Source organism: Suillus clintonianus (genome assembly GCF_016758775.1).
Source record: "Suillus clintonianus strain FC179 chromosome Unknown DEU56scaffold_225, whole genome shotgun sequence".
Lineage (NCBI taxonomy): Eukaryota > Fungi > Basidiomycota > Agaricomycetes > Boletales > Suillaceae > Suillus > Suillus clintonianus.
Window position 1 is genome coordinate 1 of NW_024539449.1, and position 15,117 is coordinate 15,117.

Genomic DNA, 15,117 nt, shown 5'->3' on the forward strand with positions numbered 1-15,117 from the left:
TCCGGCCCCTTCTCCAACTCCCTCTCCCTCTGGAAAAACATCCTCATCTCAGTCAGAAAGAGGGCCTGGAAGACCCTTTGTTGCTCCAGGAGCCGGCCGATGGCACCGGTGCTACTTTCGGCCGCTTCAACAGTCCTCTCGAGAAGACTGTTGGTCCGGGCCAACTCTGCGACCATGTCGTTGACGGCCGCCACCCAAGCCTGATCGTCGTACTCCAGGAAATCCTGCTCCTCACTGATAATGCTGGGTAGGGGGCCGGGGACGATCTCAACAGAGTCGTCCGAAGGAACCGGACTCCTCTGACGCCTCTTCGCCTTACCCTTAGGAGACGGAGTCCCCGCAGCACGGGGCCGCTTCTTACCCTTGCCCTTGTCAGTATCCGTCCGGGCGGGTGGCGCCCCACCATGGCACTTCATCTTCGCAGTGCGACAGTGGTCACACGCGTTGACCGGCTTCAAAACATCAGTAAAACTCACATCCGGACGAAAGAAGTCCACTCACCCGGCCCGTGGCAGACACGCCCGAGTAAACGCAGGCCCGCTTCTTATCGGAGCAGGGCTTACAGGGTCGTCCGACGTCCTTAAAGCCAACAGAAACCTATGTCCATCAGACAAAAAACATCGGCCGACGAAATACGCTACTCACTGCAGGCCCGGACGAAGCGGACTTCTCAGCAAGCCTCTTCCGGGTCTCCTCTATGTCCTTCTTCTTCTGCTCCTCCCTTAATCTCTCCTCCTCCTTCAGCCTCTCCTCCTCCTTCAGCTTCTCCTCCTCCAAACGCTTTCGCTCGGCTTCCATTTCCGCGAGTACTCTCTCTTCCTCCTGGGCCAGCTCTTGCTGCGCTGCGTTTAACCGGGCCCGGATGGCCGCAAGCCGGGCATTGGTAGCCGAGGTAGAGTCGGATGGGGTCTGGGACATGATAGTGGAGTTGGTGGGTGGTAAGAATCAAAGGGAATGGCGTCCCATCAAAGACCCTCAACCCTTTATCAATTTTTCGCTAAAAATCCGGATCCGTTCTCGCGCTCTTATCATCGGATCGGAGATCCGGCCTTGGCCTCGTGGGCTCGGCCTTAATGGGGGGATACTGTCATATCCCATACATGAGGCTTCTCGTCCGGTCCGATCCACCCGATTCCTCGGGTCCGTTCTAGAATTCATTTCCCTGAGTCCCCATTTGTATAGGCTTCTTTCTGCCCCTATGTGTCCGGATCATCCTGACAGTTAATGTCCGGGTTCATTCTGATCCGTCCGTTAGTCTATTCATTTCCCTTTCATTTAACTTGTCCCCCCTGTTTCATTTAATCTCCGGCTCCATTCTCGATCGTCCGCAGCGGTTCATATCCGTTAGTACATTTTCTACATAGCCCTCTGATCCGAAGACTGCGCTTCGGCCGGAAACCCGTCGGATACACTACAGTATATAAACCCTTTGTAACCCGTAGTATTTCCTCAGTTCGAATATTAACTTAGACTCTGTTCAAATCCTCGTGTCCTCTCGGCTCTTGGGATTATTACCCTAGTCCGATCCTCCGAGCCTCGGGATTATATCCCTAAGGCTAAATACCTCCGCCTCTACCTTCGGGTAGTCTGTACCTTGTTAGTTTCTACCCGGACGAAGTCTCGGGTAGTCTTCTCTCTCTCGTCCGGCCCGTCTATACCCTTCGGCCGACGATATCCAACCCCCTGTAAATTAGGGGCACGTACTCGGGTAAAGAGCGCAGCGCACGAGCTGAAGCTAAGCCCCTCCGGTCCGACCCGTTGAACACGGTTTTAACAACACCGAACTGCATGAAATAATGATAACTGTGGTTCTCGATGAAGGCCTTAGCGGAGGCAACACCGTTGGGTCCTAAGCGAAGGTAAGCTGCGACTTGACCACAAGCGTCGTCCTTCAGATCACCACGAAACAGCAGTACACGAGCTTCGACCTGCAAAGGGCATCACAAGTTAGGTGAGCATATATTTCGACATTGACTTACCAGGCTTGCAAGAGCCGATGCATATGCATCATTACTCTTGAGTTTCAACTCAATAGATGTTGCGCCATGATCACGAGCTGCCTTGAGGAGTGTGTCGCGTGAAAAGGAAGTTTTTTCAATCAACTCCGGGTAGCCGTTAACGAAAGTCATATGGGCCTTCGCCTCGAGGATAGCACCTTGAATCACTTTTCGAGTTGTGACATCCTGGTCCATCATCTTCACCTTCCCGTGTTCAGTCAGGATGAGCTTTGCACTTGAAGATCCAGAGGGGTGCGAAGACGATCTGCTACCAACGGTACTACTGGTGTCCAACTTGTCCTCGGCATCAGAAAAATCTTGCTCTGACTTTGCCTTTACGATGTCGGCCTTCATGAGGTGCTGTTTGGGCTTGGCTCGAATTTTGGCCATGCTGCCAGTGGAAGCCTCAGAACGACCAATGGACTGGTACGAGGTTGATGCACTGATGAAGGTACTGGTGTCACCGTCGGACTTGGGCGCTGAGTCATCGCAAGACTCCGATTCGCTGATCATGAGATCGTTGGCCCACACAGGCGTCTGAAAATTCATGAAATCAGTACAGATTTGTCACACAAGGTGCTCTTACCTCTGCGGCTCGTTTACGATCACGAGCAGCCTGTTTGTTCACAGGGTTTTAGTTCTGAGTCGTGGTACCAGTTACTAGTACTTACTGGAGGGTTTTTCGCCTTGGAACTGGAGACGAAACTTGGAATCTGTGACATTGTGTGGCTCTGATCTGGATATGACTAAGCTGACAAAACTGAATTTACCTCTGTTGATAGCATCTTCGTGATAGATGTCGGGTCTTCAAAGTCGCTATCATCGGACTCCTCCGCATCGCTGGCAACATCAGTCTGGTCATTATCGGTATGGTCGCCCTCTTCTTCACTCCCGCTCTGTTCTAACTGATCTTCCTTGATGGATGTAAGTTGACGAGCAGTATGGCCTGAGGACTTTTTAGCATCCAGCCGCGCTGGACCAATATCAGTGAGTATGTTTGTACTGTTAGTGTTTGATCAACGGCTTACATTGTTTGCGTTTCACAGCCTCATCTTCGTCATCTGATGCTACAGGTGAGATAGTACCTACTAGTGTTACTACGTGGGACTCCAGGATTCAGAGAGGTACTAACAATAACGCTTCTTAGTTGATTTAGGCTTGGACTGTGACCGTGGTTGTGAACCCCACTGTGGTTCATCTTGTGCACTGGGTGTGTCTGGTGACCGGCGCTTAGTTGTCACTTCGTCTTCTTGTTCTGCCACTGGTGAGACATCTACTGCTAGTTGTCACTAGGTACTTCTGGATTCAGATAGGTACTGACTCTTCCTCTTCTTCGTTGATTTAGGCTTTGACTGCAGTTGTGAACCCCACTGTGGTTCACATTGCGTGTCACGTTGCGAACTTGGTGTGTCACGTTGCTGGCGCTTAGTGCATGTCTTCTCTGGCAGCCAGACTATGTTCTCGCATGTGAGTTTATTTTTTTTATCAGACTTCAATTGTACTGACCCGCGTTTTTCAGAGCATTCTTCTTTGCAGTTCGGACACCTGCAGACATACAAGCGGCTATAAGCTGCACGAACAACACCAACTGTGAGTACATACCCCGAGTGGGAGGAGTTTCACTGCTCATAGCGTGCTAATAAGATATATAGGTGGATTTAAATGGAACGAGTGTGGTTTTTGGAACGAGTGGGGAGACAAAGTTGAAGGTGAGAGATGAAATTTCTTTTGGGGGATGGAGGCTTTTACTGCTCTGTTTTCATAATCCGCTAATATACTGCATTCCAGGGCCACACCATTCTCGTACTTGGTACGAACTTTATCCCCTCTTTCCCATTGGTCATCACATCCAGTGCCACCCACCCAACAGACACCTGATTTTCGCTGTTCCCCAGATCTGGTTTTGGAACGAGCAGGGAGACAAGAACTTGAAGGCGAGAAATTCTGCATTTTCAGGAGGAGGTGCCTTTACTGATCAGCGCTAATTTACATTCTAGACCGTCCTTGAATTGTATCGCTAATTGTACTCTGGACCATCCTTGGACTGGATACCAACATTATCCTATCTTCCCTATCGGCCATCACCTCCAGCGCCAACACATCTGACAAGACACCAACATATATTATCTCCTGTCGGCATCCACGAGCATACTCCAACTGAAGACCCACAACTGCTCGGTGCTCGCACTTGGCGTTTAACGTCAACCCAGCACTAATTCTATTCTGGACTGAATTTCCGGTACCCTGTTATCACTCGCACCTTACTCGGCTCCGTCAAACCCTGAGAGAGGTACGGACACCCTCATATAATTCACCAGGAAAGGACCCCAGACTCTTCCTGTATGTTCGGTTCAGCTTATTTGTCCAACCACAACGAACGAGCAGGCCTATGTTCCACTCCTGCCACCACCACTCGCATACTCACCCTCGCTCGTCTTGATGACACCACTAACATATACACTTTCATTGCTGTCAGTCACAATACACTTATTTACCAGGACTATCTATACCCAGTTGGCATGGTGTCCCTGACACTTAAAATTCAGCCTTCAGACTATGGCTATATGCGCCAAGGTCCCAGAGCTCGTCACGCAGGAGAAGGGGCACCCTGGGTCCACTTGCGAAAAGGAATCGGTTGAACGTATCATTCAAGGTGAGGTCAGCGCTTCTAGCAGAAACATCACGAGGCAATGCCTTACTGAATACCATCCGCATCAATCCCATTACACTTGAGGTTGACTCTGCATTTGCAGAACCGGTATTTGATGCTGAGAAGGTGTCTCTGCACAAGCCTAAGCAGAACACCACTACCTCCACTTCCCTCGCCACTTTTTTGCCCCTGCCGCACTTTCCTTGCGTCCAAGTTCACACAAGATCATTGTTACTTGAATTGCACATGGGCGAAACTTTCAGGCCTTCCGCCACAGGAGATTGGACTAGCTGCTCGTAGTTACATGTAGAAACAAATGTATATAGTAATGAGAGATGCATTTGTAAAATACAACAATGTTTGCGTTAAGATGAAACAAAATGTTAGCGCAAAGAGGATAAGACAAATGGAAAAGTTGAGGAGAGAACAGAGGGATGCAACAAAAGGGGGATGGGTGGGTAGGTACAAGTGGACCATGCACAGCAGCTATGATGGGGTGACGAGTGGAGAGGGCGCTGTGGTGTTGTGAAGGGGGGATGGGTGGGTAGGTACAAGTGGACCATGCACAGCGGCTAGTATGATGGGGTGACGAGTGGAGAGGGTGCTGTGGTGTTGCAAAGGGGGGATGGGTGGGTAGGTACAAGTGGACCATGCACAGCAGCTATGATGGGGTGATGAGTGGAGAGGGCGCTGTGGTGTTGCGAAGGGGGGATGGGTGGGTAGGTACAAGTGGACCATGCACAGCAGCTATGATGGGGTGACGAGTGGAGAGGGTGGTGTGGTGTCGCAAAGGGAAAAGTGATCTGAAAAGTCAAAGTCAACATGAACCGAACATCACAGGAAGAGTCTGGGGTCCTGAATTATGTGAGGATGTCCGTACCGTGTTTCCTCAGGGTCTGACAGAACCGAGTAACATCCGAGTGATAACAGGGTACCATGAACTCTGTTACAGCATCGTGACCATGGTTGAATGTCCAGGATGCCATCGAAATGACCTCTCGGTCACCGGCTTGAGTCAGCATCTTGCCAAAACGAAGGACACACGCTGTAACGCTGTCCTTACTGCCTCTCGCACTAATTTGCGCACTCCAAATCCTCCCGCGCACAATCACTGGGTGTAGCCAGCGAGTATTTGTAGTATGAAAAAATGTGAGAACATGGTCACGTTGCATCAGCTTGAACCCATGACAGGTCCAGCGTCTCGCATATTAGCTATGTACGGCTAACTCTATAACTATGAACTATCTAAATGACAACAAATTGACTTGCTTGAACATCTAGCTGGCTGTGGCAAGGTGATGTAGTCCTAGGCTAAACTATATGTATGAAGTCCATCAGTACAACCTTTGTTTTGCTCTGATTTTGTGGCCGTTTTACTATGTGACAGCTAGCCAGTCTTAGGTGACCTAGACCCAGGTCAAACAAGCCATGTGATACTGATCAAAACAGATACTGATTTGATAGAGTAATACAATCACGTCGTGCGCATATATGCTACACCCCCTCGACACGTCAAATAAGCTCTGCCACGCCCTGCGTGAACCCTTGTTCTAAACACATCAACGGTGCGACATGCGTGACAGTGCTCAACACTACCAACCTCCAGTAATGAGTGGCTGGTTTGAGGCGTGAGGGTAAAGAAAGTCAGCTACATTTGGTGCACACGCAGATCCTGGGAGTCGACCAAATGAAGTGGTCATATTGCAGCAAGGTGTATGCAAGTGTTCGGGCAAGTTACACGGTGATGTGTTGGAGCCACTGCTCAACAACAGAAACAACAATATTGATGCGGTCATCTAGGATAGATGGTTGTCGGCCAGATACGAGCGCCAGGAAGCAGCAATCGCACTATGATGCGAGGGCACCCATGCTAGAAGATGTGGAGACAAGAGTCAGACGAATGTATATAGTGCTCAGGCAGCGGGAGGGTATACTGTCGAGGAAAGCAAGTGTGACAATAGGGAGTATTTGTGGAAGCGAACCAGCTTGTGTCTTGGGCGTCTATGTAAACGAGGCAGATTAATGTATTGAAGTAAGGTAAAAACGCACAATACACGCACCTCTGCAGCTGAGACACAGACGCTCACAAACACTCCAAAGTCTGCCTCGACCATGCTCAACACTACCAACCTCCAGTTAAATGTCGAAGTTTGTTCCAAGCACCACACCCCTTCGAACTTTTGAAGGTCATGAGAAGCGCGTAAGCACAGTCGCAGTTTTCCCGGATAGACGAAGAATGGTTACGGGCTCGTGGGACAAGACAGTTTGTCTTTGGGACTTGAAGACAGGTGTTGTGTTGAAGAAGATGGAGGGGCATCGCAGTGTAGTGGAGGCATTGGCAGTATCACGAGATGGGCAAATAATAGCAAGCGGTGATGGAGATGGAGAGGTCATTGCTTGGAACGGAGAAACAGGAGAATCTCTCACCCAACCCATCAAAGCCCAATCCTGAACCAACCTGAGCTCCGCTTCGACGACATACAACGGTCAGGATTGAATTCCTTTGCATCAGGTCCCCAGATGGCCAAAGAGCGATTGATCGCTGTGACTGATATCGTGATCAACGTCCCTGTGTCAAAAAATGGTCCTCACCTTGTTTCTGGCCATGTTCAGGTTTCCGAGTCTTCGTTGATGTGGTGGTAGTCAAAGAATAAGTCAGTCAACAAACCGAACGGACTTGGGCAAATATTTGCGACGAAACCCTCAGCCCTGGTGTTAAACACACTATCCATATGTGAGATCATACCAGCAATTTTCGGGTGGTCATATGGCACAAATATCTCGCAGATAGTGAGTCAAACTCGCTATATATTCCGAGGGTTGTCACATGTAGTTACATTTTGATACAGCCGTCTAGTCATGGGGTGTGAATTGGTCGGCGCTGGTTGTCTATTCAAGGATAGCTGTGTAGAGACGAAGCAGCATTGAAGGCATGTTGTCGAGGGCTATGACTAAGGTGAACTAGGTTTATTTTGGTGGATTTGTGCAACTTTGTCAAATCACGCGTTAAACGCAGTGAATGATGTGGATATGCAGGACCTCGAAGATGATTTGTTCGAGACGTTTGATGAAGAGCCACTAGGACCACTTGACGAAAGCAGCAGTGATGAGGAGGGTGCTGCTGATGAGCACGAGTGGGAGCCACCAGCCCAGGAGGACAACGGCGACACACCAGGCAGCGAGCTAGATGATCCCATGGATGACAACGGCGCTGATTGCGAATCACGCCAGCATATTGAACGTCAGATTGTTGAGCAAGACAGGATCTCAATTGTGCAGTATCCCGATATTCGAGCAGGAAAGCCAATCGCTCATGCGGAAGTTCGGGACGTTAACTCTGCATATGGTCGCAGCATCAATGATGCGGAAAACCCTTATTCACCATTCACCTCTCGTATGGATTGGGAGATTGCACAGTGGGCCAAGTAACATGGCCCGAGCTCAACAGCCTTTTCGGATTTGCTTGGTATTGATGGTGTAAGTGATCTTTTCCAAGTACCGAGTCAGACGTGACAAATCTTCATTCACAGGTTAGCGAACGCCTTGACCTTTCTTACAGAAATTCAAGGGAGTTGAATAATATCATCGATAAACAACTCCCTGGTCATCCGAAATTTCACCACGAACAGATCATTGTTGCGGGAGAATCTTTCGATATTCACTATCGAGACATCATGGAATGCATCAAGGAACTATATGGCGACCCAGACTTCGCGGACTACCTTGTTTTTGCGCCAGAGCGCCATTACACAAACGATGACGAAACAGTTCGACTATACGGCGACATGCACACAGGTACATGGTGGTGGAACACCCAGGTAAGAACTTCGTGTAGTATTACATTGCTATCAACTAACCTTGATGCAAACAGAAAAAGCTTGACGAGCAGCAGCCAGGGGCAACAATCATACCTGTTATCATTTCGACTGACAAAACTCAGGTGACGCTGTTCCGTAACAAAACTGCATACCCCGTCTACCTCACCATCGGAAATATTCCTAAGGAGATTCGACGCAAACCATCCCGACGTGCTCATGTCCTCCTCGCGTACCTTCCCACCTCCTGTCTGGAACATATCGACAACAAAGCCTCACGTCGTCGAAGTGCAGCAAATCTCTATCATGCGTGCATGGCACGTATTTTGTCGCCACTCGAAAATGCTGGTCTTGATGGCCTAGCTATGCGCAGTGGTGATGGTATCTCACGCCACTGTCATCATCTATTTGCTTGTTTTGTTGGCGATTACCCCGAACAAGTGCTTGCTGCCGCAGTCAAAACTACAGAGTGCCCTAAATGTGATATCCCAGCCAATGAACTACAGAGTAGCACAACTCCCTTTGAGATACGTGATCTCAACACCGTTCTTGACGCACTCACTATGATTGATATCGGAGACCTCGATTTCGTACAGGCATGTCGCGACGCTGGCATCAAGCCCGTCATTCACCCGTTTTGGGAAAGACTACCCTATGCCAACATATTCCAGGCCATCACGCCCGACATTCTTCACCAGCTGTACCAGGGTCTGGTTAAGCACCTTCTAAGCTGGCTCGCGCAGGCATGTGGACCATCCGAGATTGATGCGAGGTGCCGAAGATTACCCCCCAACCACCACATTCGCCTATTCAGGAAAGGCATAACTGGCCTCTCTTGTGTTAGCGGCACCGAGCATGCTCATATATGTTGTTTTATCCTCGGTGTAATTATTGATGTTCGACTTCCCGGTGGTTTCTCTTCGGCACGTCTTTTACGTGCAGTCCGTGGTCTCCTAGATTTCCTTTACTTGGCACGATATCCGTGCCATAGTTCAGAGTCATTATCTCTCCTCGACGAAGCTCTTGCCCTATTCCACGACAACAAACAAATATTCGTTGACCTTGGCGTTCGAAATCATTTCAATCTTCCGAAACTTCACGCCACTCGTCACTACATATCAATGATTCGCTTGTACGGCACGACGGATAACTACAATACGGAGTATACTGAACATCTTCACATCGACTTAGCGAAAGATGCCTACCGTGCAACAAATCACAAGGACGAGTTCGCGCAAATGACTCAATGGCTTGAACGCAAAGAGAAGATCATACGCCACCAGAAATTTATTCAGTGGCGACTCCACAACACTCCTTCTCGTCATCCTCGACCACCAGACCAATCATTTGACCGAACACAAACGTTGACAAAGCACCCAAGTGCTAGAGCTGTGTCTTTTCAACGTTTAATCTCAGATTATGGCGCCACTTACTTTCACGAAGCACTCGCTCGATACGTCGCGCAACAAAATCATTTAGATGAACCCCTCTCTCGCAGACGTCTCGAAGACCTTGCTGCAAACATACTCCTGCCGTTTCATTCTGTGGCTGTCTACCACAAGATAAAGTGGCTATCTGTCGATGCTCGAGGGCATGGTGACCCACTCATTACGGTGGATAGTGTCCACGTCAAGCCACATCGCACTGGCACTCGCCGACGAAATGATGCCCTGCCTGCTCGTTTTGATACAGCGCTTATAAGCGACGGCACTGGTCAGTCTGTTGGTGTCGAAGGTAATGCTCGATGGCCCTTATGTTACCTTTACTTACTAATATACAACTCGGACTTCACAGGCTATCGTGTTGGACAAATTCGTGCAATTTTCTCGCTGCGAGAAAGAGATGCACAGTTATTATTCCCTCCGACGAATCAACCTCCCAAACACCTTGCTTACATTGATTGGTTCACTCCATTTACTTCGGCACCAGATTCAAGACACGGGATGTACAAAATCACCCGTTTTGTTCGTTCGGGTGAGCGAGTTGCTAGCAAAATCCCTGTTTCGAATATTGCCCGCAGTGTACACCTTATCCCGAAATTTGGAGCAGTTGCACCTCGTCACTGGACGAGCAACAACGTCCTCAAGGAATGTGATGTATTTTTTGTTAATTCTTACATAGATAGGCATAGTTTTGTTACCCTTAGGTAGTACCCTCTAAACTTGCAATAATTGTTTCTATGTTATGAACATTATCGCATTTATGTATATCTACATCTAACTTGTGATAATTTATCGAGCTTAGACATATTTTGTCTATTTGTATCTAACTTAGGGCAGGAGGTTTTTCCTGATGTTGGCAACGACTTGGATCAGCATGGCTCGAGCTCAAGGGAGGATCGAGACACTCACAGTCTGCGAAGAGTGGGCAACGACTTGGATCAGCATGGCTCAAGCTCAAAGGAGGATCAAGACACTCACAAACTGCGAAGAGTGGGCAACGACTTGGATCAGCATGAATCGAGCTCGAAGGAAGACACTCACGTCCTGCGAAGAGTGGGCAACGACTTGGATCAGCATGGCTCGAGCTCGAAGGAGGATCAAGAAACTCACGGCATGCGAAGAGTAGGCAACAGATCAGCATGGCTCGAGCTCGAAGGAAGATCAAGACACTCACGTCCTACGAAGAGTGAGCAATGACTTGGATCAGCATGACTCGAGCGCAAACGAGGATCAACAGACGTACTACCTGTAAAAAAACACCCAACAAATAAATGAGAGCAACTTTCGAACATTCCCGTAATCTTACCCAAACATGCGGAAACCAGTCACCCAATTTAACTATTGCATCCTCAGATGAGATTTTCTCATCTGAGGCAACAAGCGCTGCAAGTGTCCTGGATGATAGTCAATAATGCTCGCGGCAGGCAAGTGATGGGTAGATACTTCTCAACTGCATATTTCATGCAGAGGTCTGCTGAGTCGAGACGAATAATTGCTGAAGGACTTGATCATCCAGAGTTCCAGCAGTCCGTTCGATGAGTGGCCCGCAATCAGCATTATCCTTGTTCATGTCTAATGAATCAACAGTCATCATGCATCAGACTTCGATGATCTACAGCTTACCTGGGAGGCAGACGTGGCATTTTGGAGGCCGTCGGATGATCTTTGGGTCGTATAGAGACTTGACTTGTGTCCCGTTCGCAAATGACTGCTCAGCGTGCTTTGGGGCCAGTCGTTTGGCATCTTTCCTTGACATTCCATTTTCTGTCAGTCGTGTGAATTCGGTGGCGTAGAGTGCGTCGAATTTTGTAAATATCACGATGACTGGAACTGAGGATCCAAGTCGCGAGTCAGTCACTGATCAACGGACAAGTCCAAAGCTTACTGCTTCCAGTGTTGCAGCGGGAGAAGAATTTGACTTCGGCTTCAGTAAAACACCGGCTTGCCTGATCCATAGGTATGCAATACCTGTGTCAAAGCAGTGAGCCAGTGAATGTCGCCAACTCGACCAATTACCATATAGCATGAATTCGATCCTTCATGTTTCCTTCCTTCGAACGGTCTACTATAAATTTGTTCATCCTGTCATACTCGGATTCCCCGCCTGCTTCAAAACCGCGCGAATCATGAAAGATGAATCCTGGGTTGGTTTGAAACACCATTTCGTTCTCGATGTCGTGCTCTCCACGCTGAGAAAATGTCAGTTTATGTTGCCGACTAATGGTACTAGTACACGTTATAATACCTCTCTAGATGCTGTCAAAACAGCGGCATCAATCTGATGTAGATGAAACAGCCATCACTATCAGCCTCGTACTAGCATCGTGATGCGCACCTTTTCCCCAGCACTATCAAATATTTCTGGGTTCTCTTTGGTATTGCACACCCTCTGGAGGATAGTAGTTTTTCCTGCATTCGCTCTTCCTATGATGAGAATTCGAAAGCGACCGATCTTCATTTTTATCCTTGAAGAATCCATGAAGGTAAATGGTAGCAATGAGACTGAGCGGTGAGAAATTTTCAGCGCTGAGAGTAGTAGACTTTGAACCACTATCAGTGTGTGAGTTCTGTGAGCGCTCTTAAGCTTGTCAAATCTAGATCTAGTGGTCAATGGGTTGTGCGTACCATGAGGCGTTGTACCAAACATTCTGGCGCCAGCCTCACAATCACCAGTTATGCACGATCCGAAGCTCACCTAGTCAGGTATTCACGTCCATGTTCATCCGGCCTATTCCGTCGACTCCCGCCCTCCCGGACACCTAACGGGTATGCAACCCGCGACGGATTCCCTCAATTGCCCCTCGTTCCTGTCCATCCATGTCCATCCATCCCCATTGGTGCGTTATTTCTCTCCTTTCATCACTCTGATCAAACAGCAGACTGTTTACATGTACATTCCCATACATGAGGCCGCTTGCCGTCCCTTACATATTATCGCGCTACGGCCTCGCCTATACTACCGTCGCTTAAGTGGGTCCCGAGTTTTCACGGGTTAAGATAAATAGTTGCATCGTACTCTACCAATATCACTTCCTTTTACTCCCTTGGATTTACTGTCTAAGTTGGTGTGATCAACAAGTCCCCTTAGTCTTCCGTACCGCAACGGACCTCTTCCCGTTCCTCGGATCACTTCCGGTAGCTCGTTACATCGAGACCTCGACACCTAGACACCTTGCCACCTCGATACCTTGCTACCTCGACACCTTGACCAAATCCGCACCGCTAGACATCCGTCCCATCAAAATCGTTCCCGTCCGGACATCTTCCTCTCACATCGGATTCCCCACCGCTCACCGGCCGCTCAGATCTTAAGCCCGTCGGATTGATTCCTTTGCATTTATTGCGAAGACATCCCTCAGTAGCAATCCCCTTGGGACGAGCTATAATACTCGCACTCAAAACGGATCGGTAGTCTACACTAACAGGCTACACGGAATCACTTTCGCTCAACTGGAGCCCACCGCGAGGGGATCATCTGACACCGCCGGCAGATCGCTTAGGCTCACTACCGCGCGTCGCGCAAAACAAGATCTTCAATCCATCCAGCTATCTCAAGAAGATTTCTTCGTTCCGGCTGACTCATACGTAGAAGAAGATACCGACGAAGAACCATTACACCTGACCCCGGACTCGTTATCCGCACCGGAAGAAGAAGAAAGAGACATTGTTGAATACCCGAGACTTCCCGGATCATTTAGTTTCCCTAACCGCCCGCTCATTTCTATAGACACTCCCTCTACCGAGTCATCCCTTAGTTCTAACCCTACCCGTATTCACACTCCCACGCTCCCCGTCCCCGATATACCTTCGAACACCTTACTACTTCCGTCCCCTCGCACCCGCTTAGAAGCACTCCCATCTTCCGCACCGTCCCCAAAAAGGGTATCCGCGCCTTACCAGTTTCTTCCGCCCCCTATACCCTTACCAGTTACACCCTTCCAACCACCCGCTCCGATTATACCTCCTATCATTCCGCTCGCAAAGATGTCAACTAACGTCTTCAGAATGCCGTTGAGGGGAACCGACGCCGCACCCAAATTCGACGGCACCCCCGGAAAGCTCCTTGCATTCATCGAGGACGTCAACCTGATATGTGATCACGGCCAAGTAACCGGTGAAGCCCGCATCAAGGCGGCAATCCGGTATGCACCTGCAGATGAAGCGGAAACATGGGAGATATTAGATGAAGCCGAGGCAGGACAGACGGACTGGGACAAATTTGTCACGGCACTCAAAGCGCTGTACCCCGGATGTGAAGGTGACAGACGATTCACTCGAGCTGACTTACAGAAGATTTCCGATGAGCAGGCACGCAGCCCCATGAGCTCTCAAAGTCGAGCTTGGCACGTACTACCGGAGCTTCTTCAAGGTATCCAAATTTCTCATCAGCAAGAAGAAACTTGCGGAACAAGAACGCAACCGCATGTTCCTGGACGGATTCCCGGCGGACATCAATGCAAAAATCCGCCATCGGTTGAGCATTCTGTTGGTTGACAACCATCCCGACGAACCATACGAATTTGAACACGTCTACAAGGCCGCCATCTTCCTATTGCCAGGCACCGCATCAGCCGCCACCCCAGCAGCAGCATACCCCGTGCCACGGAATAACTATCCGCCCAGGACACAAGCCGCCCCAAGTTCGCAAATGGCCCCAGGTATAGTCGTCAAGAAGGAGTTCATAGCCAGTCAGCCGCCACTACCATGCCACTTCTGTGGGGCAACAACCCATTTCTTCCGCTTCTGTAGGACAAAGGCGGAATATATCCGTGACGGAAAGATCGTAGAAGACCAAGGGCGGATATACATGCCTGACGGATCCGGTATTCCAGGATATAGGGAGCACGGCACCTTCAAAGAAAGAATCGATCAAGCCATACAATCGAGTCCGGCAACGGGCGCAAATGCCACGGTGATTGCAGGTTTGTACTGTCGCGCGCAACCACAAATCGAGATCGAGGAAGACATCGACGCATCCGCCTACCTTCACACACGGATGCCGGAGGAAGAAGAGGATGATGATGAAGAACTCCAGAGATTGCAGCAAGCAGCGTACGAAGCATGCCAAGCGTTCGCTAACACCCGCGCCGAACGGACTAAGTCCAAGGGTAAGAATGTTCGTTTTGACGGTATACAAGCCCCCGCCCCATCGCGGACCGCACCGGGATCATCATCCAAGGCGGTACCAGTAGAGGAAATCCGTTCTCCACAGG

At 49.4% G+C, this 15,117-nt stretch overlaps 3 protein-coding genes across 3 annotated transcripts; 1 reads left to right on the top strand and 2 right to left on the bottom strand.

Annotated features, from left to right (window-relative positions):
* Positions 1–1,975: 1,975 nt before the first annotated feature.
* Positions 1,976–4,464, bottom strand: DEU56DRAFT_762439 (uncharacterized protein; the record flags this gene model as incomplete). Its single annotated transcript, XM_041350695.1, has 14 exons — positions 1,976–1,983; positions 2,015–2,534; positions 2,584–2,613; positions 2,669–2,710; positions 2,768–2,970; positions 3,026–3,064; positions 3,130–3,252; positions 3,319–3,450; positions 3,504–3,542; positions 3,600–3,633; positions 3,794–3,941; positions 3,988–4,220; positions 4,258–4,278; positions 4,423–4,464. 14 exons carry the CDS (start codon positions 4,462–4,464, stop codon positions 1,976–1,978), a joined length of 1,614 nt encoding a protein of 537 aa, XP_041200698.1.
* Positions 4,465–7,842: 3,378 nt separating this feature from the next.
* Positions 7,843–10,612, top strand: DEU56DRAFT_874502 (uncharacterized protein; the record flags this gene model as incomplete). Its single annotated transcript, XM_041355968.1, has 5 exons — positions 7,843–8,072; positions 8,130–8,142; positions 8,178–8,465; positions 8,519–10,196; positions 10,257–10,612. 5 exons carry the CDS (start codon positions 7,843–7,845, stop codon positions 10,610–10,612), a joined length of 2,565 nt encoding a protein of 854 aa, XP_041200699.1.
* Positions 10,613–11,363: 751 nt separating this feature from the next.
* Positions 11,364–12,383, bottom strand: DEU56DRAFT_939603 (uncharacterized protein; the record flags this gene model as incomplete). The annotated part of the gene is made up of 6 exons (XM_041358872.1): positions 11,364–11,476; positions 11,528–11,734; positions 11,790–11,872; positions 11,921–12,093; positions 12,150–12,182; positions 12,240–12,383. The coding sequence occupies 6 exons, from the start codon at positions 12,381–12,383 to the stop codon at positions 11,364–11,366; spliced, it is 753 nt and encodes a 250-aa protein (XP_041200700.1).
* Between the last annotated feature and the right edge of the window lie 2,734 nt (positions 12,384–15,117).